This window comes from Coregonus lavaretus (assembly GCF_964263955.1).
Source record: "Coregonus lavaretus genome assembly, chromosome: 33".
NCBI lineage: Eukaryota > Metazoa > Chordata > Actinopteri > Salmoniformes > Salmonidae > Coregonus > Coregonus lavaretus.
This window is the reverse complement of record NC_140020.1, coordinates 6,850,867-6,873,843: the sequence shown is the minus strand read 5'-3', so window position 1 is coordinate 6,873,843 and position 22,977 is coordinate 6,850,867. Positions and strand designations below refer to the sequence as shown.

Below are 22,977 nucleotides of genomic sequence, written 5' to 3'. Positions count from 1 at the left end.
TGACTGTACAATGAAATCAACACGACCTTCATTCTGCCCTCAGTCTGGTAACAAGTGAAGGCGTCGTCCAGCTTGTAGAAGCATCCGGCACCCAATAAAAAGAGACAGAGAGTGGAACAAAAGGAGGAGAGAGAAAAGGAGAGACTAGAGATGTAAAGTGGGGAAGAGAGAAGAGAGGAAGTGAAAGAAAGAAACTAACATTTTTCCAGATGGATCTGATGGTGCTCAAGGCTCTGGAGAGAGAGAAGGTTCTGGAGGTTCTTCAGAGAGACAAACTTGTACGCAGCACGGACGACGACAGGATAAGGTAGACAATATAATTTACTTTAGCCAAGCTTTTCACATTTACTGCATGGACACACTGTATAACAACTCCACTCAGAGGGTACATCAGGGTCTGTGGAGACTGTGAAAATGGCAATGACAACAGTGAACTAATGCTCCTCAAAATAGTATTCACAATTGTTGTACCATTGATCAGTAATAGTATAATGCATTTAATTGGAATGAATTACCAGTGGAAAACTGACAGGAAAAGTGGACGCGAAGAGCAGTTCAGTACAGTTGTTAAAACACTGCCATCATTACTGTATCTCAGGTGGCTGAGGGGAGGACGGCTCATAATGATAGCTGGAACGGAATGGCATCAGACGCATAGAAACCATGTGTTTAGTACCATTCCACTTATTCCGCTCCAGCCATTACCACAAGCCTGTCCTCCCCAATTAAGTTGCCACCAACCTCCTGTGCTGTACCTCCACCTGCCACCATCTACTGTTACAGGAGGCTGAAGACAGAGCTACAGGAGATCCGAAGGAAAGGTGGCAAGAGTTTTGCCCGGCAGTACAGCGAAAGGACGTGCGCCCGCTGTCAGAGGCCGCTGGGAATGTTCTGGAACTCGGGCGCCGTGTGCCAAGGCTGCAGCCACCGCGTCTGCAACCAGTGTCGAGTGGGCTTGTCCACCCTGGACTGGAAGTGTACCATCTGCCACGCCTACAGGTAGGAGGCATATCAGAACCGTAACATAGACTGACATGTCAGCACTGTAACATAGACTGTCATGTCAGCACTATAACACGCGGTTGACTGTAATATTGACTTTATTGACTGCTGTAACCTTTTTATTGTTAGTATCCTCTATCCTTTATTCAATGTTTTAAGGCGTGTTAACATGTTGAGAGAATGAACTGACCAAAGGTACAGTATTTCCTTTGTAATCTAAACCAGGGCTGTTCAGTCCTAGTCCTGGAGGGCCGAAACACCTCTGGTTTTCATCCTCTCCTTCTAATCAGGGACTAATTCAGACCTGGGACACCAGGTGAGTGCAATTAACTAGCAGGTAGAAACAAAAACCAGAAGTGTTTCAGCCCTCCAGGACCGGAATTGAACAGCCCTGGTAAAGAAAGGTCAATTAATCTAAAATCCAGTTCTTCACACTTCTTAGGGAGGTTAAGATCAGATCTGGGGAGTGGTTTCTGGAAGAAAGGGCCAAGAAATGTCCACCTGACACAGGTTTGTTTCCTTTACTTCTCACATGCCCTATTCACTCATAATTCATATGCATAATTCTCTCATAAGTAAAATGCCAGTACGAAAAAGTAAGAAAAAACTATGCACTCATGAAATGACATTTTTAATACATCATACATCATACAGGTAGATGTGTTTCAGTTGTTTGCTTGGTATTTAAAAGTGGTCTTCTACATCATCTTCTGATGTGTGTATGGTTTAGAGAACTGCTTTGACTGAATAATGCATTGTTGCTGTCTGCTAGGACATTGCCCGGGAGAGTGGGAGAGGGTCCATGAGAGTAATATTTAATAGTGTGTGTGTACTAGTTTTGGCAGGTATAGCAATACTCTTTTAATTTACAGAAAGGCATGAGACTGTTGGGGAGAAACTACTAAAGTCTTACCAGAGGTTGAGGTGAGTCGATGGGCGGTCATAATTTATTGTACACTACTGTATTATGTGACCATAGTCTCTGGTAGAGATACAGTTGAAGTCGAAAGTTTACATACACATTAGCCAAATACATTTAAACTCAGTTTTTCACAATTCCTGACATTTAATCCTAGTAAAAATTCCCTGTTTTAGGTCAGTTTATTTTCACCACTTTATTTTAAGAATGTGAAATGTTAGAATAATGCATTTTACATTTACATTTATATTTTAGTCATTTAGCAGACTCTTATCCAGAGCGACTTACAGTTAGTGAGTGCATACATGTTTTCATACTGAATGTACCGGGCATTCAGTATGAATGTATGGAATAGCTCCAACACTACTTTTTGCCCCGGGCCCCCAGATAGCATATGACAGAAAAATTTGTAGAATTGTAGAAAATGTGCTTTAAACAGCAACATTTTCTCTCAGCCTCATGGCAAAATGTGAACAAAAGCATGAGATGAGCTATAAAACAGCACACGTTCTTCTCTGCCCCATGGCAGAAAGTGTAGAATTGCAAGAAATTAGCTTTAAAAATGCAACATTTTCATAGCCTCATGACAAAATGTGTAGAATAGCATTCTAAAACTGCTAATTGTTCTCTGTCCACCATGGCAAAATGTGTACAAATGCAGGTGGTTAGCAGATTTCACTCCGCTCCCCATGAAAATATCAACATTGTTGGGGGTGGGGGCCCCCAAATGCGGTAGTACGGCCCTGTTTTTCCCCTAGAATGTTAGATCTCTAGTCCAAGTATTACCTTCCCCATTCTTCTCCCTTTCCGCATGAATTTGAGACAACATGTTGGAAATACATTACTAGGGTCCCTGCGGTCCACACATCTTGTGACGGTCCAAGGTGTTAAAATCAAGCTGCCCCTCTAGGGCTCGGCGATATGGACAAAATATCATATCACAATATTTTTGACAGTACGCCGGTATTTGACAGTATTTTATGTTTTTAATAATAAAAGTTCTAAATATGCTTTATGAGTAGTTCATGACCCTAGGGTGGCAACAAAGTGATTTCAATGGGGCTTTCTCCGTTTACACTGTTCAATCCAACTTCCAAAGAAAAATCATTTCCTGCACTTTTATTATTTCCACACTGTGCCACGCAGCATGATATGGGCCTAGTTAATTGGTGAACTGTTGGAATCATGGAAATATGATTATTCTATATTTAACCCAACAAAAAAAAAACACGCAACATGCAACAATTTCAACAATTTTACTGAGTTACAGTTCATATAAGGAAATCAGTCAATTGAAATAAAATCATTAGGCCCTAATCTATGGATTTCACGACTGGTATTACAGAAATGCATCTGTTGGTCACAGATACCTTGAAAAAAATAAAGATAATAATAATAATAATAATAATAATAATAATAATAATAATAATAATAATAATAATAATAATAATAATTGGGGTGTGGATCAGAAAACCAGTCAGTATCTGGTGTGACCACCATTTGCCTCATGCAGCGCGACACATCTCCTTCACATAAAGTTGATCAGGCTGTTGATTGTGGCCTGTGGAATGTTGTCCCGCTCCTCTTCAATGGCTGTGCGAAGTTGCTGGATATTGGCGGGAACTGGAACAAGCTGTTGTTCACGTCGATCCAGAGCATCGCAAACATGCTCAATGGGTGACATGTCTGGTGAGTATGCAGGCCATGGATGAATAATAATAGTAGAGAGAATTATTTCTTTCAGCTTTTATTTCTTTCATCACATTCCCAGTGGGTCAGTTTACATACACTCAATTAGTATTTGGTAGCGTTGCCTTTAAATTGTTTAACTTGGGTCAAACGTTTCGGGTAGCCTTCCACAAGCTTCCCACAATAAGTTGGGTGAATTTTGGCCCATTCCTCCTGACAGAGCTGGTGTAACTGAATCAGGTTTGTAGGCCTCCTTGCTCGCACACGCTTTTTCAGTTCTGCCCACACATTTTCTATAGGATTGAGGTCAGGGCTTTGTGATGGCCACTCCAATACCTTGACTTTGTTGTCCTTAAGCCATTTTGCCACAACTTTGGAAGTATGCTTGGGGTCATTGTCAATTTGGAAGACCCATTTGCGACCAAGCTTTAACTTCCTAACTGATGTCTTGAGATGTTGCTTCAATATATCCACATAATTTTCCTTCCTCATGATGCCATCTATTTTGTGAAGTGCACCAGTCCTTCCTGCAGCAAAGCACCCCCACAGCATGATGCTGCCACCCCCGTGCTTCACGGTTGGGATGGTGTTCTTCGGCTTGCATGCATCCCCCTTTTTCCTCCAAACATAACGATGGTCATTATGGCCAAACAGTTCTATTTTTGTTTCATCAGACCAGAGGACATTTCTCCAAAAAAGTACGATCTTTGTCCCCATGTGCAGTTGCAAACCGTAGTCTGGCTTTTTAGGGCGGTTTTGGAGCAGTGGCTTCTTCCTTGCTGAGCAGCCTTTCAGGTTATGTCGATATAGGACTTGTTTTACTGTGGATATAGAAACCTTTGTACCTGTTTCCTCCAGCATCTTCACAAGGTCCTTTGCTGTTGTTCTGGGATTGATTTGCACTTTTCGCACCAAAGTACGTTCATCTCTAGGAGACAGAACGCGTCTCCTTCCTGAGCGGTATGATGGCTGCGTGGTCCCATGGTGTTTATACTTGCATACTATTGTTCGTACAGATGAATGTGGTACCTTCAGGCGTTAGGAAATAGCTCCCAAGAATGAACCAGACTTGTGGAGGTCTACAATTTTGGCAGATTTCTTTTGATTTTCCCATGATGTCAAGCAAAAAGGCACTGAGTTTGAAGGTAAGCGTTGAAATACATCCACAGGTACACCTCCAATTGACTCAAATTATGTCAATTAGCCTATCAGAAGCTTCTAAAGCCATGTCCTAACCGACTTGCCAAAACTATAGTTTGTTAACAAGAAATTTGTGGAGTGGTTGAAAAACAAGTTTTAATGATTCCAACCGAAGTGTATGTAAACTTCCGACTTCAACTGTATAAGACACAGATATACGCAGGTATGTACATTGTCAATATTTAAAAACATGTCATTTCATCGGAAATTGGTGGGCAAAACACTGTCCAGTGAAAATCTCACTTTTAAAAGCTCATTCTGTTAAGTCATACCCAAATAATGTTTTTGACTTATCCTATACTTGTGTGGCCAAAGCATACATTTGTGAGAATATATATATATATATATATAATCTTCAAACAGTTGTTTTTTTTGTGCTATTTCCTCATATAACGTGATGTAACGTTTTTGGCTGAGACGTCTCATTGGCTGAGCTGGCCAATCAGCTGTTTACTTGTTATGAATATTTTTAACGACCAGTATACACCCACACCATTCAAACACAGAAAAGCTGCTTTTTAACATACTTAATTTAAAGAAAATTGGGAAGGAAAACTATTTCACTCATATTGTAATGAATTATAGGTCATGTTTAATAGAAATGCGGAAACCCTGGACTATTACTTGAAATAGCATTCCCTGTGTGTTTCACTTTCCAGTCACATAGCAGTTGTTCCGCCAACCCCTCCACCCTATTACAATGGCCCAGCCTTCAGCAGATCAGGGGTAAGGTGAAATAAAGATATCTAAATGATCTACCACTTAAAAGGCTTTAAAAACCAACTAAAAATGCTTAACTTATTGTAAAAGGGCAGGATAAACCAAGTAAAAAGGTACAAAATGTATGGCTAAAACTGTCTCACCTTATACACACAAGAATCTCTCAAACAATGACACACCTGCTGTTAAAGGCAGTTCCTTCAATAATTAGGTGAGAGGGACCACGCCTGTGTTCAAACAGCCACTCAATTAACTAGATAATCAGGATACAGACCCAATTAAAGGGATAGTTCACCCAAATTACAAAATGACATTGGTTTCCTTACTCTGTAAGCAGTCTATGGACAAGGTATGACAGCAATCCATGCTTTGGTTAAGTTTCCCTGGCACTGTTTCCACATGCCAGCATTTGTGGCACAAATCCCACTCAAGATAATAGCATTTTTCGCGCATCATGTCCAAATCATCCAAAAGTATCTCAAATTGATTGTGAAGCTCAACAAAGTCACTTATAGATGATTTGAACATGATGTCTGAAAATTGCTAAGAGGTGCAATTGACATTGTAGCTATAGTATTGCCTGGAATTATGAATTGTTAAAATGAAAGGGATTCTGCATACAGCTTGTTTTATCCAATAAATAAGTTGTGAAGGGCTCACTCCTTCACAGTTTCATAAACCACAATTATGACTTGGTCTGTCAGATGTATTGTCAATGATTTGGTAATTTGGGGGTTTGGTGATCTCTAGGGACTGAAGAATTCCTTTAAAAAACCATTCACCAAGTCTATAGAGGACCTGATGGTTTCCCTCACCAGCCAAATGAGAAGTAAGTGACTATTTTGAGCCATTTTGGTATTTACAAATAAAAGGTCTCTGGAAAAAACAAAACTATATGATCTTTCAATGTGAAGTCATTTTAAGTATGTCTTGGTGAAAACTAGGATCCAAGAAAGTCAAAACAGCGACTAATTTCCTCTGAGCGTTATCGCAGACCTTAACGTAATTTGTCGATAAGATATCAGTCGTTTGTGCTTAGGAAACCGCACCTAGGAAACAAGATAAGATATGACATCTATATTGAAGCTTGTTCGCAAGCAGCACGTCAGAAGTGCTACATTACGGATGGAGAAGGTCTGTGTGTGTTATTCGCCCCACCTTTCGGGTTGCAGGGTTCTCCAGGTCGCAAGAAGATGTGCGAGTGAAACAGGATCTTCTTACAGTGGACAACAGCACTGGCTGGAAAAGCCTCTCTGACACAAACATCAACAAATCCATCAATGTAAGAGAAACCAAATACATATCAACCCCTCGACTTTTCAAAGTATCACACTATCAAGACATACATTTTTCGCTAAACCCCTGAGGTAAAATCAAAGAGACCCCACCTACATGTTCAAAACCAAGTGAGATATTGATCGTATGACACTGACAACTATTTCAGACAGGAAAGAGGGAGACTTTAGAAATAGCTATTGGAACAACCTTAAATAATAATACACATTGCCATCTTGTCAAGAGGTTCAAGCCTCTCGGTGAAATGGCTAAGATGTTGGACTGACAGACGCAGGGACCCGGGTTCAAGTACCAGTTGCTCTTTGCCCAAATTCACTAGAATATGAACAAAAGTATACTATATTTCAACAGACACAACATCTCTCCTCACAGCTTACCAAAGGCCCCAGTCTTCCCAACCTGTTCAAGAAGAGCCGGAATGATGACCAGAGCAGTTTTTCATCAGGGGCCGATGAGGCCCATTCCCTGGGCTCAGAGTGCTCAGGGGGAAAGAGGGTGAGTTGAGTGGCCTGATGATGGAGAAATAAACAACACAAGGACTTGTGCAAAACTACACAATTTATTTGGCATATGATTAGATATGGATTGTTGTTATGTGGACATGTCTTGCATAGCTGCATAGTCTTGTAGCTGGCGGAGAAGCTAGAAAGGAATGCATCCAAATCATCTGCATGCTTAACTACAGAATAGACCTGCATTGTCTATATGTTGTCATGACATCCTTTTAAAGAGGCAATATGACATTTTGATCTGTATTAAAAAATAAATAATCATATTACAGGGCAGTAGTGCTAGTAGCACTGCTACAGACTATGGTCTCTTGGAGATCAACAGAGTGACGGGGGAGCTAGAGCTCGCCATCGCCTTCAACCACAACACTTCCTGCCTGGAGATCACAATCAACGGCTGCAGAAACCTGGCGTATGGAGACATCAAGAGGAAGAAGTGTCATCCGTAAGCATTATTACTCAATACACCAGATCATAGAAATAGGCCCACCCATCATTGAATGCTGACTTGAATGGGGAGGCCCATTCTAGTAATTCTATGTCTTTGATACCAGATTTGTACTCTCTGTTGTACTGATATATCCATTTGCAAACTAGATCTCCTGTACTGTATGTGTCACCATCATGGGCAGGTATGTCAAGGTCTACCTACTGCCGGAGAAGTCTCAGAGCAACAAACTGAAGACAACCGTCAAGAGGAACACAACGGATCCCATTTATAATGAAATTTTACAGGTAAGGAGACAAATCTGGGTCATGTTCATTAGGACACACTACAAAACATAGCAAAAACTTTTTCAACTGAAAATCAAAACAAGCTTCAAATTGGTGTCTAAAGAATACCCTGAACTGGCTTAAAAGTGTATGCACACATGACTGTAAGTCGCTTTGGATAAAAGCGTCTGCTAAATGGCATATTATTATTATTATTGAGTGAAATAGGCTACATGGCAATGAAATATCCTGTGTTTCACCCACCCATGTGTTTTATTCCCTGATGCACAGTGCCAGATGGAGAGCCCCCTGTTGTCCAGGAGTACTCTGCAGGTGTCTGTGTGGCACTGTGGGACCCTGAAGAAGAAAGTGTTCCTAGGAGAGGTCCTCGTCCCGCTGGAGGGGTCTATATTTGAGGAGAGCGCCACCCAGGGCTCCAACTGGTACCGCCTGTGTCCCAAGGTAGGGTATAACTGCTGATCATGAAGCAACATTCACACAATACCCTTTGGTATCTTTATAAAACAATATTTTTGGTTAAGGAAAAAGTTTTGTTCAACTAGCTTGTATGTCTCCTCTGTCCTCTCTCTGTCTCACTATTATTTCTCACTTGGTCAATAGCCTGAGAGTCCAGAAGGGAGTGCAGTCGAGCAGGATACAGCAGGAGAACTGCTGGTCAGAATGAAGTTCACCTCCTTGTCCCAGCTGTCCTGGGTTTGCCACACAGATGGTAAGCTGACTCTCTACCGTTCACGCACCAAAAGCATTTAAATCTCAGTTTATCCCTGTTTTATTCTGTTTTCGCCCGTTTGATGCCTAATAAATAAGACCTCATTTTGAAACAGTTTACAGTGTTTTTACAGCACTAGGCGTCAGACGATCCTTATATTGGATTGAAATGACCTTGATGTCTTTTGTTCCTCCTCACAGAGGTTCATATTGGACCACATGACGTTGGTCAACTGACTGTTCTCGTCAATGGTGCCAAAAACCTGCCCACTAAAGCAAACACCAGTCAGAACACCTATGTGAAAGGGTAAACGTATGATTAGTGTGTGTGTTTGCTGGGGTGTGATATTGTTATTAGACTGTCTGTTCTAGGTGTGTTGTGTGTGTGTGTTCTGGTGTGTGTTTATGTATCTATGCGTACATTTGTGCGTGTGTGTGTTTACAACTATATGTTTATTTATTTTTGTATTTTAGGTGCCTGGCTCTCCCCGGGCCCAGGGAGCTTGTCCAGAGGACCCCTGTCCTGAAGAATCCCAGTCCAGAGTGGTCTCACCAGCTGCTCTTCAGCAGGGTCACGCCCTACGACCTCCAGATCAGCACTCTGGAGCTGGACCTCTGGGACCACGCCCCCTTTACCTTCTCAGACCGCCTCCTGGGCTGGGTCAGAATGGAAGACGGTAATATGGCTGTCTGTCAGTCTTTCAATGACTGTTATACCTTTACAACTATACAGTAGATTTTAATCCGTTTGCATGAAAATGAAATGGTCTAAATAGAAAAGTTTGACCAGGCCCATTCAAGGGGGCTCGAGATGAGATACAATATACATTATTTGTTTTTAAATTCTTAAAATGTGTTTACTTTATCTAATACCAACTCCAGTTGTCTAAAATGCCAGACAGTCTGAGTCAAACGTCAATGAGAATTGAATTAACAAGAGCACAAATGTCATATTTCACACTAATGGAATTTAGAGAAAGCCATCTGAGGAAACGGGTTTCACCTATTTCACTCTCAGGGTATTGAGGGCTCTTTCTCCTCAGCATATTTTCTCTCTCTCTCTCTCTCTCTCTCTCTCTGTCTCTCTCTCTCTCTCTCTCTCTGTCTCTCTCGCTGTGATGGACTCAGTTTAGTGCAGTCTGGTTTCACAGAACTATATAAAAAAAAATATATCTTTGTGAGAGGAAGCAAGGAATGGGTGGTCCTCTGTAGCTGAGCTGGTAGAGCACGGCGCTTGTAACGCCAGGGTAGTGGGTTCGATCCCCGGGACCACCCATACACAAAAAAATAATAATGTATGCACGCATGACTGTAAGTCGCTTTGGATAAAAGCGTCTGCTAAATGGCATATTATATTATATTATAAAAGGAAGGACTGATGATGTCACTGACCTGGCACTCTCTGTTAACCACATGTCTCCCAGGGTCATCATGGCAACTGGTGCTGCAGACGCCCAACATGTGGCATGACTTCAGTTTACCCATGCAAGCCAACATCAACAGCAGGAGAACATGATGATGTCATCAGAGTCAACAGGAAAAAAAGCCCCTGGACTGGACACTGTCTCCCCACAAGAAAGACATCAGCATTTTAAGGGCTCTATTCAATCCGTACTGCAGAAATTCAGCGTTACAGCGTGATTGAAATTTAAAGGCAATGCTCCCGCATTAGCGGAGTCTGCATTTACGGTAAACGTTGCGGATATCGGCTCAATATGAAATTACTTTTACATGACTATGTGTAATGCTTCAGCAATACAGATTGAATAGAGCCCCTACTCTACCTTTAACTCTATTTGCACTGACCGTCGGTCTCTTGCTTTGTGAAAGTCCCTCCTATTAGCTATTTATGTTAAATTTGATGACCTTTTATGTATTAAAGGGATGTTCTACTCAAAATACAACCCAACATGATTATTCCACTTTCCTTGGGAAATGGCCTACAACTAAGGTATTAAGGTGGAAAATCATGTTAAGTTGTAATTTGAGGGGAATATCCCTTGTGCTTTAAGCATGCTCACCTGATAACATTGAATGAATGAGAGTCATCAAATATCTGTGAGAAAGTGACTGTCTACAACACAAGAAAACTTGTGGTTGTCTTTCATTCTTTCCCTTGCAGTTTCTTCTTGTCCTTTCTCTTTATGAGTTTCTGTAACCTGTAGTTAAACCCTAGTTAAAGTTTTTCCCTCAAGTCAGAAGATTAAAAAGCTGAAAGTGAAAACACAGTACAAAGTTGAAATCATAGGAGATCTTTATTGCCAATATGCTGAACACCTCATTTATAAAATCCAGTTTGAATAAAGAACAGCGGGCCAGAGGCAGCGCTGTGTGTCGTTGTTTTGGTTATAGTGTCAGTAAAAACTAGTCTAGTACACATCCAGATAGAGGGAATGGCGAGACTGGGGCTGCAGCCTACAGGGGCTCCAGAGGGACATCCAACAGTAAAAGGTATCTCGTGGGGTTACAACCACAAATGTGTGCCCAGCGGGCAAAACTGGTTGAAATGATGTCATAATAACATAATATCAACCAGTTTTGTTCGCTAGGTGACGTCATAACATTTAGAATAAACACGTCCTCCTCTCATCCCTCCCTTCACGGGAACATAAACAGAAAAAAAGAGAGAAGGAAAAATGATGCTCTATTCAATCTGAATTGTAGAAATTCAGCGTTACAGCGTGATTTAAATGTAAAGGTAATGTTCCCGCGTTAGCGGAGACTGTATTCACGCTAAATGCTGCATGTGTCGGCTCAATCGGAGATTACCTTTACGTTTCTAAAACGCAATCTGTAACGCTTCAGTGATACAGATTGAATAGAGCCCTAAGTGTTTTTGTATAAGCACTTTGCTCCTGGAGAAGATGCACGTATGCCTTGGAAATGCTGCTAGCCACCTTGAACTGCATGACAAAATGCTGCTAGCTACGGTGAACTGCATGACAAAATGCTGCTAGCTACGGTGAACTGCATGACAAAATGCTGCTAGCTACGGTGAACTGCATGACAAAATGCTGCTAGCTACGGTGAACTGCATGACAAAATGCTGCTAGCTACGGTGAACTGCATGACAAAATGCTGCTAGCTACGGTGAACTGCATGACAAAATGCTGCTAGCTACGGTGAACTGCATGACAAAATGCTGCTAGCTACGGTGAACTGCATGACAAAATGCTGCTAGCTACGGTGAACTGCATGACAAAATGCTGCTAGCTACGGTGAACTGCATGACAAAATGCTGCTAGCTACGGTGAACTGCATGACAAAATGCTGCTAGCTACGGTGAACTGCATGACAAAATGCTGCTAGCTACGGTGAACTGCATGACAAAATGCTGCTAGCTACGGTGAACTGCATGACAAAATGCTGCTAGCTACGGTGAACTGCATGACAAAATGCTGCTAGCTACGGTGAACTGCATGACAAAATGCTGCTAGCTACGGTGAACTGCATGACAAAATGCTGCTAGCTACGGTGAACTGCATGACAAAATGCTGCTAGCTACGGTGAACTGCATGACAAAATGCTGCTAGCTACGGTGAACTGCATGACAAAATGCTGCTAGCTACGGTGAACTGCATGACAAAATGCTGCTAGCTACGGTGAACTGCATGACAAAATGCTGCTAGCTACGGTGAACTGCATAACAAAATGCTGCTAGCTACGGTGAACTGCATGACAAAATGCTGCTAGCCACCTTGAACTGCATGACAAAATGCTGCTAGCCACCTTGAACTGCATGACAAAATGCTGCTAGCTACGGTGAACTGCATGACAAAATGCTGCTAGCTACGGTGAACTGCATGACAAAATGCTGCTAGCTACGGTGAACTGCATGACAAAATGCTGCTAGCTACGGTGAACTGCATAACAAAATGCTGCTAGCTACCTATAGGATCTCATTATGTCGATTTGATGACATACAGTGGAATATTTTCTAAAGTAAAAAAAAAAAAAAAATGAAGTAATAATTTACAAATAAATCTCTTTAATTTAGTGATCTAAAAGAAAACCTTATGGAACACAAAACTATCATTATTTTGGTTGATATAGAACCTTTGATACATATTAAATGTTCTTGTGATCATTAGTAGAATAGCAGAAATATACAAACCAAGAGGAAATAACCCTTTTTTAAATTATCCATATATCGTATGAATATTAAACTATTCATGATTTCCCAGCTACTGTAGAGCAATATTAAACATAAACGAAAGTGTTCCAAATATTATGGAAAAACACAATGAAACTGAACATAGTACACTTTTCTGTGAGTAAGAGTAAAAGTTTCAATATACTGTATGTTCCCCTTTCTGAGTGGTCCCTGTGAGAAAGAATTGCCCTTTTTCAACGTTGACACCACATTTAAGAAACACCAAAAAGCAAGGCTCTGATTGGCTGTACTTGATGTCTATCATGTGCACATCATGGCGTACTATAATTGTCTAGTCCCACTACTCATCATCACACCTCTGGTTAAAAACAATGGTGAGTGATTTTGTCTGATTGCATCAAATTGCATACAATCAAAACAGAAAGAAGATTTGTTATGCTAAAAGAAAATAATATATATATTTTGGCACTAGTAAGTTCTTACAAGAATTTGAAAAGCCTTTTTACAGGAGTAAGTTATCTCACTGTAAGGGGGAACTGGTAAAAGTGGTGATGCAGATGTGTGTATCACTCACTCTCTTTATACTGCTCCTGTGTGTGTGTGTGTGTGTGTGTGTGTGTGTGTGTGTGTGTGTGTGTAGCAGTGGAGGGATTAGTTCAGTGACCATTCAGAAAGGGTACGTGGCTGTGTGGCCCTCGTGGCCTCTGGGGAGGGGTCCTCTTATAAGGCCTCAAACTCGTCGATCCTCTGCTTGGTGTTGCCCGATCGGATCTGCCGCAGGGTCTTGTACTTGTCCCGGCCGGCGCGCACGTTCTCCGTGTGTAGCAGATCGTTCTGGGTATGCTTAGTGTCGTCGCGGGCCTGGGCCAGCTCTGAGCTCAGGGCCTGCAAGGAGGAACAACACGATGAGTCAAGAAGAAGTCAACAAGGGAGGAACATGCCAAGGACATGAGTGAACAAGCGGACAAGCTGTTGAAGATCTGGATCTAGATTTGAACCTATACAGTGGGGAAAAAAAGTTTTTAGTCAGCCACCAATTGTGCAAGTTCTCCCACTTAAAAAGATGAGAGAGGCCTGTAATTTTCATCATAGGTACACGTCAACTATGACAGACAAATTGAGATTTTTTTTCTCCAGAAAATCACATTGTAGGATTTTTTATGAATTTATTAGCAAATTATGGTGGAAAATAAGTATTTGGTCACCTACAAACAAGCAAGATTTCTGGCTCTCACAGACCTGTAACTTCTTCTTTAAGAGGCTCCTCTGTCCTCCACTCGTTACCTGTATTAATGGCACCTGTTTGAACTTGTTATCAGTATAAAAGACACCTGTCCACAACCTCAAACAGTCACACTCCAAACTCCACTATGGCCAAGACCAAAGAGCTGTCAAAGGACACCAGAAAAAAAATTGTAGACCTGCACCAGGCTGGGAAGACTGAATCTGCAATAGGTAAGCAGCTTGGTTTGAAGAAATCAACTGTGGGAGCAATTATTAGGAAATGGAAGACATACAAGACCACTGATAATCTCCCTCGATCTGGGCCTCCACGCAAGATCTCACCCCGTGGGGTCAAAATGATCACAAGAACGGTGAGCAAAAATCCCAGAACCACACGGGGGGACCTAGTGAATGACCTGCAGAGAGCTGGGACCAAAGTAACAAAGCCTACCATCAGTAACACACTACGCCGCCAGGGACTCAAATCCTGCAGTGCAAGACGTGTCCCCCTGCTTAAGCCAGTACATGTCCAGGCCCATCTGAAGTTTGCTAGAGTGCATTTGGATGATCCAGAAGAGGATTGGGAGAATGTCATATGGTCAGATGAAACCAAAATAGAACTTTTTGGTAAAAACTCAACTCGTCGTGTTTGGAGGACAAAGAATGCTGAGTTGCATCCAAAGAATACCATACCTACTGTGAAGCATGGGGGTGGAAACATCATGCTTTGGGGCTGTTTTTCTGCAAAGGGACCAGGACGACTGATCCGTGTAAAGGAAAGAATGAATGGGGCCATGTATCGTGAGATTTTGAGTGAAAACCTCCTTCCATCAGCAAGGGCATTGAAGATGAAACGTGGCTGGGTCTTTCAGCATAACAATGATCCCAAACACACCGCCCGGGCAACGAAGGAGTGGCTTCGTAAGAAGCATTTCAAGGTCCTGGAGTGGCCTAGCCAGTCTCCAGATCTCAACCCCATAGAAAATCTTTGGTGGGAGTTGAAAGTCCGTGTTGCCCAGCGACAGCCCCAAAACATCACTGCTCTAGAGGAGATCTGCATGGAGGAATGGGCCAAAATACCAGCAACAGTGTGTGAAAACCTTGTGAAGACTTACAAAAAACGTTTGACCTGTGTCATTGCCAACAAAGGGTATATAACAAAGTATTGAGAAACTTTTGTCATTGACCAAATACTTATTTTCCACCATAATTTGCAAATAAATTCATAAAAAATCCTACAATGTGATTTTCTGGATTTTTTTTTCTCATTTTGTCTGTCATAGTTGACGTGTACCTATGATGAAAATTACAGGCCTCTCATCTTTTTAAGTGGGAGAACTTGCACAATTGGTGGCTGACTAAATACTTTTTTCCCCCACTCTATATTATTATTATTATAATTCAATATATATATCCAGTATATTATATTTAGACACAAATAGTAAATCAGCAGTACGTATGCACTGTGTGTATTTAACGCTTCACTTCTGCTCAGAAACTGCACTATTCTGAGAAACGGCCACAACGCTGACAGAGAAATTCCTCTGCTAGGGCTGCTTATTCCCGGCTGACGAAGACACATTCTCCTGGAAGGGAAACTCGAGTTGTTAACCATATATTTTCAACTACCATGTTAGGTCCCTGTTAACATCATTTTAATGCCATATTTGGCTAAGTAGTTTTCACCTGTTAGTCTATAATTATATGTTGTAGTGGACTACCGAGTAACCTTTTCCGTGTTATTCAATTAAATGTACGGGTAGTTCTGTACCATCCAATCAGAATTAGCGATGTGACAAATGGAACAATTTTCTTAACGTTTAAAATACAATTTTTATCTGTTTTCCATTAAAACAACAAGACAAATTCATTCAATTCCACATTAATTCACAATGCAGAATATGGTCCTATTTCGCATGGTGGTCCTATTGGGTATGTCTGCTAGAGGGAAATGAAGTTCTATTTACCTCAGTCATAGGCTAAATCTCAAACCGAACACTTGGCCCCTAAACCCTTTATCACGTGGCCACTTGCTGTTGTGTTCGATAGATAGTGATCACTCAAGTTTGCAAGTGTTTTGGCCTAAATGAGCATTGAGACGATGTACACTCGTCGTCTCAACTGACACGTATCAATATTCTATTATGGGGCGGCGGGTAGCTTAGTGGTTAAGAGCGTTGTGCCAGTAACCGAAAGGTCGCTGGTTCTAATCCCCGAGCCGACTAGGTGAATAATCTGTCGATGTGCCCTTGAGCAAGGCACTTAACCCTAATTGCTCCTGTAAGTCGCTCTGGATAAGAGCGTCTGCTAAATGACTAAAAAAAAAATGATAAATTCCATTTGCGAGCATTTTCTCCCACGACCTGTCTTGTGCATGACTCACTCGCTATGAAACACGGGCACTGGGGCAGACACGGACGCATACTCTGATAGACAGTAAGAAAGTTGTAAAAACAACATCTCTCTACTCCTGCACAAAATATGTGCAAATATATCGGTCGCCAGTGACTTCATCAGCTGATTTAGCTTGTTGTAGCCTGCATGCTGCTAGCTACCTTCACTGACAAACACAGGGATGGAATTTTAGCTAGCTAGCTAAGGATGTTGGGCCCTGCACTGATAAACAGTGTGTAGCTTGGCACTTAATTACAATAGTTTGACAACTTGCTGATGAAGTTGTAGACATGTTCCCAGCAGTCAGTCTGTACTTCTGCATGTTTCCAAAGCACCAATCGCTATGTTGTAACGTTGGGTCAGCTCAAAGCACAGCGTAGCAGCAGACTCGATAGGGGCAGGGCAGGCTGTTTGCTGCTGTCGCTTGCCTTTCTCTGACATGTTTTCTACTTAACAACGATGACGTGTGGAGCGCTTTATATCCGTGGCAAATCATTTAAAAGATTCATATCTCCTACTAACATTACATCATTGTTGCATTAGCTATTTGTTTAATAAAAAATGTTCCCTTTATGATGATGATCAGGACCTGTTAGTAATAGTTTTGTGATAACTGCACTGTGATGTAAATCTTGTGGAAGAAAAAAAAACATTTTTTTTCGGTTAGTGATTTTTTCTTAACGATTAAAACGACAGTAAGAGAGGGAATATAGGTTGCTTTTCTATCAGTAATATACAATTCAAGACTGAATGATTTAATTCATTAATTATTTAAACAATCAATCAAGTGATCAATCGATCACTCAACCCATTAAGCAACCAAACAATCCCTGCAAACTCGCACGACTAATCTCTCTTACCATGAGCTGCCTCTGCACACGCTCGTTCTTCTCGGCCTCGGTGAGGCGCTCCTCCTCTCGGCGGTGGTCGTTAAAGCCTTCGTTCTGCAGGTCGGCGCTGTACGTGCTGTTGTTCTCGCTGTCGTGGTCGTTCTGCTCCTCCACCATCAAAACGTCGTGGTTGTCCACAAACATGGGCACCTCCACAAACATGGGGGGAGGGGGCGCCAGAGGAGGGGCCGTCATGACCATCTGCAGCTCCTCCTTGGTCTTCAGCAGGTCGTTCTGGGCCTCCTGAGCCTGAGGGGGTGGGGTGGGAGGACAGGGAGAGGTTTACTATTACAGAACACTATGGAATGCCCCACATTACAATACAACCTGTTCTGATCTTGAGCCACAGAAAAAAAGTGATTCCATATCAATGGTAGAGTAAATACAGTTAAGTGACTAGGTGACATAGGTTCAATCAGATCGAGTGTTAACCGGCGATATCGCATAGCTGATATCTTGGCGTTGGTGTAACTGTGTTGGTGCTGTCAAATCGGTGAGCAGCTGCCCTTGTTCATTGTCACGAAGCCACACCCGTCCCACTCTCGTTAGAAGTTCAGAACCAGAAAGTGTAGGCTATATAGAAATAATACGGATTTCTATCAGCCTAATCTAGGTGTAGATTACATCTCACATTCCAGTGTTCCAACTTGTATTCAAGGCTACATGGGATTTCTCTTAATGCGACACCATGCAGCCAATGAAAATGTCCTCTTTAGGTATAATACCAGGAGCCACTTGGATCTGACAGCTCTAACACAGTTCCACCTCCAACACCGGCTAAAGCGGATCTGATTTAATAGAGCCCTGATTGTGTGTGTGCATGTGTGTGTGTGTGTGTGCATCCAATTGTGCGTGCTTGTGTGTGCGTACATATGCGCGCATGCGTTTGTTCATGTGTGTGTGGGTGTGTGTGTGTGTGTGTGTGTGACTCACCCTGTGTTGCCATGTATCAGCCTCCTCCTCCTTGCGTCTCCTGGCCTCCTCCAGCAGGGCGATCCTGGCTGTGTGCTCGGCCAGCTCCGCAGCCTGATACAGAGAACAGAGGAGAGAGGAGAGGAGGGAAATAGGTGAGGACTTAAACATCTGGGACAGACAAGGAGGAGGACAGTTTGGGTACAGTAGACAAAATACTACAGGTCTGTGGGAAGGGATGGAGAGACAGAGAGGGGTGGAGGGGATAGTGTGGAGGGGATAGTGTGGAGGGGACAGTGTGGAGGGCTACAGGTTTTAATTAAGGGCTGGACATTTTGAGTAAAAAGTGAACATTAGGACAGAGATGTATAAGTCACCTTCCAGAAGAGAGAAAAGAGAAGCAGAGAGCAGTACAGGGCGGAGTAGTCCAGTCTGTCTCAACATGTACTGGGGCTGACCAGAGTCCAGTCTGTCTCAACATGTACTGGGGCTGGCCAGAGTCCAGTCTGTCTCAACATGTACTGGGGATGGCCAGAGTCCAGTCTGTCTCAACATGTACTGGGGCTGGCCAGAGTCCAGTCTGTCTCAACATGTACTGGGGCTGACCAGAGTCCAGTCTGTCTCAACATGTACTGGGGCTGACCAGAGTCCAGTCTGTCTCAACATGTACTGGGGCTGGCCAGAGTCCAGACTGTCTCAACATGTGCTGGGGCTGACCAGAGTCCAGTCTGTCTCAACATGTACTGGGGCTGGCCAGAGTCCAGTCTGTCTCAACATGTGCTGGGGCTGGCCAGAGTCCAGTCTGTCTCAACATGTACTGGGGCTGGCCAGAGTCCAGTCTGTCTCAACATGTGCTGGGGCTGGCCAGAGTCCAGTCTGTCTCAACATGTGCTGGGGCTGGCCAGAGTCCAGACTGTCTCAACATGTGCTGGGGCTGGCCAGAGTCCAGACTGTCTCAACATGTGCTGGGGCTGGCCAGAGTCCAGTCTGTCTCAACATGTGCTGGGGCTGGCCAGAGTCCAGTCTGTCTCAACATGTGCTGGGGCTGGCCAGAGTCCAGTCTGTCTCAACATGTGCTGGGGCTGGCCAGAGTCCAGACTGTCTCAACATGTGCTGGGGCTGGCCAGAGTCCAGTCTGTCTCAACATGTGCTGGGGCTGGCCAGAGTCCAGTCTGTCTCAACATATGCTGGGGCTGGCCAGAGTCCAGTCTGTCTCAACATGTGCTGGGGCTAATAATCTGGTGATGAGGTATAATGACTTCAGGGCCATAGAGTTAGATAGAGGACTCATCTTTGTATCTGTGCCAATCTGGCATCTGTGAAAGCATGGGCAGCACCATTAAAACTGGTTATATCCATCTAGAGTCCTCTTTCTAACTCAATGGTGTGGGCCATATAGTAGATCCACCATGGTACCAGAGAGCAGAGAGACCTGCAGTAGAGTACATCAGAGTAGAGTGCAGTGCTCAGTGCTTATTGTAGGGCTAAGTAAGTCTGCTTTTGTTGTTCGCAGCGTGCGTGTGATGTCTGGGACGGTAAATACTGCACACACACACGCATGCACACACACACACACACACACACACACAAAGCCCAGCACAAAAGCACCACACACACACAGTGGGGATACTTGACCATAAAACACCTCTGTGAAGTGTGTTCAGCTGGGAAAAGGGCCAACACAGCCTCTATTGAAAATAGTCAACAGGTTGCTAGGCTAGACTGCTGCTTAGTCACTGGAGCCTCCAGTGTACCTAGTTAAAGCTGAGGAGATTTTGAGAGAAACAGTAGATCATGTTGCAATGTTCATACCAGTGGTGCCTATGGTATATATGGGGTCATAGCGAGGCAATACATGTTTGAGGAAAGCCCCATTAGAGCAACTCTTGTAGCGTATCCTACATTCCGTTTCTTTGCAGAGACTATAGTGTCTTAATGTCTGGTGTCTTTATCTGTTTATCATGACACATTGCTCTGTTATGGGGTTGGTTCAGAGTGGCTGTTGTCCAACGTGTCCCTATAAAAACAGCCTCAGTGTTCCACTGTCAATTGCCTTCACCCTGGACTACAGGTTTACTGTCAGGTCTGGTAAAGTGACCTGTGTGTGGTCTGATGCAGAGCAAAGCAGGGTGCAGAGCAGGGTGGGGTGGGGTGGACACTGTCTGGCATAATAGATTGCAGTCCAGTTTTACTATGGTGAGGACATTATTACAGTAAGGTTTGGTCTAGAGAGGCGCAGTCTTCAGTGCTGCATAGAGGAGTTCATTTCAGCTCTGCACAGTGCGCTGCAGTGAGGTGTGGTTTGGAGTTGTACATGTTAAAGAGGTGCTGCCTAGGCTTAAGCTCAGCAGGCTAACACAGTCTTTTGTCACAGATACATCAACTTCAGAATTGTACAGTATAGTACAGTGTAGTAGGTTATAGCGGGGTTTCAATTTGCTGTGACATGGTAGCATTATTGTACAGTACAGTAAGGTTATGGGGGTTGTGACATGTTATAACATGGTTGTACAATGGTTGTGTGGTGGTTCTCACCAGCTGCTCCTGGTTGTGCATCTGGTCCTGGGCGTGGCGGGCCAGCTCCTCTTTGGCCAGCAGGGCGGCCTGACGCTCAGCCTCCAGGCGGGCCGCCTCGTCCTCGGCCAGCCTCCTCTCCACCTCCAGCTGCGTGGCACGTTGCATCTGCTCCTGGAGGTCTGGAGAGGAGAGAGAGAGGGGAGGAGAGAGAGAGAGCCAGAGTGAGAAGGGGGAGAGAGAGAGAAGGGGAGAGAGAGAGAGAAGGGGAGAGAAAGAGAGAGAGAGAGAGAGAGAGAGAGAGAGAGAGAGAGAGAGAGAGAGAGAGAGAGAGAGAGAGAGAGAGAGAGAGAGAGAGAGAGAGAGAGAGAGAGGGGGGGGGGGGGGGGGGGGAGAGACAGAGAGAGGGAGAGATAGAAAGAGAGATAGAAAGAGAGATAGAAAGAGAGAGAGAGATAGAAAGAGAGAGATAGAAAGAGAGAGATAGAGATAGAGATAGAAAGAGAGAGATAGAGATAGAGATAGAAAGAGAGAGAGATCGAACGAGAGAGGTAAGACACACGTACACACACAGCTGATACACAGAGAGACAGAGAAGACACAAATCATACACACGACACACACACATACTGAATGATTTTGCAGAAGAGCCGCACATCTAAGAATATTGCTAATGCATGTTAATGATTGAATATTGAATAGAATATATTGAATATTGAACACTGTTGTGAAGGGTTTGCAAGTTAAGCATTCCACTGTGCATGTGACAAATAAAATATGAAACTTGAAACTAATGTGGTTTCAGAGATGTTGGTTTAACCTTTTCACACGTGAGTTCCAAATAGTCGCCCCCCAGCGTGAGTTGTTTTATGCAGGTGATGTCAGAATGCACTCACTGTTCCAACATGTGATTGTTACACAACAGGACAGTTAACACGCGATGCCTGCTAATTATCTATAGGCTATGTTTCAACTTGTCAATTTCAAATTATTTTCTAACAAGTTGTATTTTCTAACAACAGTTTGAATTAAGGTGTGTTCCGCCTCCTCATTAATTCACATAGTCTGTGTAATCATGGCAATAATAATACAATAATAATCCTGTTAAGTAAATCCGAGAGACGGTATACGCTATCGGCTAGACTGAATATGGAGAAATTGCAGAAATGTTTTGCAACGGAAAACGAAAACAAGCATTTCTTATTGTACACGTTCAGGTAGTCCCTCCCTGTTTTAGTAGCTTTTCTTCCCGTTGATGTCTAATGAATATGACCCATGTATATAGGGTTACAAACAAAGGTCGATGAGGAAGCCTTGACGGTCAGTAAATGCCTTATCAGCCTGATAGCTGATATCTAACCCTGCAGAAACAATCCCGCCGGGCTATCTGGGGTCCACCAGGACATAAGCACAAGGCTACCTGTATACTACTACTTCCAGTAAAATAGACCAGAATGTTTGAACTATTTCAATGCAAATTGTTGTCAACTGAGCGCGATGTTCTCAAATATCGTTACTGTTTTAGGCTATTTTATTTAATGCGGCATGAAAATGCAGCACACACACACACACACACACTCTCTGTCTCTCTTTCTCTCACACACATACACACACACACACGTCTCCCTACATTTAGGTGATAAATGTGCTCTGGTTGACCCTAGTGTCCTCCCCAGTCAGACCCTGTTCTCCCCGGTCCTACCTTTCTCTGCCTTCTTGGTCTTCTCCTCAAACTGGTAGAGTCTCATCATCAGCTCCTGCTTCTCTCTCTCCATCTGCTCCTTCTCTTTCTCTATGGCCTCCCTCTTCTTCTTCTCGTTCTCCAGCTGGGCCCTGCAGATAAGAGAGGGCCGGTGTGAGACACAAAGAGAGGCTGACGTGTGCTGACTAATAAACTAACAACCACTCAGGGGCCACTGGCCCCTCTCGCTGTGTGTGAGGGCACACACACACACACACACTGATTTTACACACATTGAGTAGAGACACATACTTTCTACACACACACACTGATTTTACACACATTGAGTAGAGACACATACTTTCTACATACACACACACAGATTTGACACACATTGAGTTGAGACACATACTTTGTACACACACACACACACACTGATTTTACACACATTGAGTAGAGACACATACTTT

At 43.2% G+C, this 22,977-nt stretch overlaps 2 protein-coding genes across 3 annotated transcripts in view; one reads left to right on the top strand and one right to left on the bottom strand.

Moving 5' to 3' along the window:
• Positions 1-209: 209 nt before the first annotated feature.
• On the top strand, positions 210-10,920 carry sytl3 (synaptotagmin-like 3; the record flags this gene model as incomplete). Its single annotated transcript, XM_084151480.1, has 15 exons — positions 210-307; positions 784-999; positions 1,445-1,512; positions 1,875-1,926; positions 5,470-5,536; positions 6,281-6,359; positions 6,703-6,812; positions 7,199-7,321; positions 7,608-7,780; positions 7,968-8,070; positions 8,341-8,511; positions 8,671-8,779; positions 8,980-9,085; positions 9,253-9,455; positions 10,203-10,920. The coding sequence occupies 15 exons, from the start codon at positions 210-212 to the stop codon at positions 10,292-10,294; spliced, it is 1,770 nt and encodes a 589-aa protein (XP_084007606.1). The 3' UTR covers positions 10,295-10,920.
• A 94-nt stretch (positions 10,921-11,014) lies between these two features.
• The window catches only part of ezrb (ezrin b), a 46,382-nt gene continuing 34,419 nt past the window's right edge, over positions 11,015-22,977 (bottom strand). For both annotated transcript variants that reach the window (XM_084151470.1, XM_084151471.1), the window contains exons 11-15: positions 22,529-22,659; positions 20,848-21,008; positions 18,334-18,426; positions 17,371-17,649; positions 11,015-13,777 (exon numbers count right to left, since the gene is read on the bottom strand). In XM_084151470.1, coding sequence (XP_084007596.1) covers positions 13,613-13,777; positions 17,371-17,649; positions 18,334-18,426; positions 20,848-21,008; positions 22,529-22,659 — 829 coding nt within the window. In that variant the 3' untranslated portion in view covers positions 11,015-13,612. The remainder of the gene's footprint in view (positions 13,778-17,370; positions 17,650-18,333; positions 18,427-20,847; positions 21,009-22,528; positions 22,660-22,977) is intronic.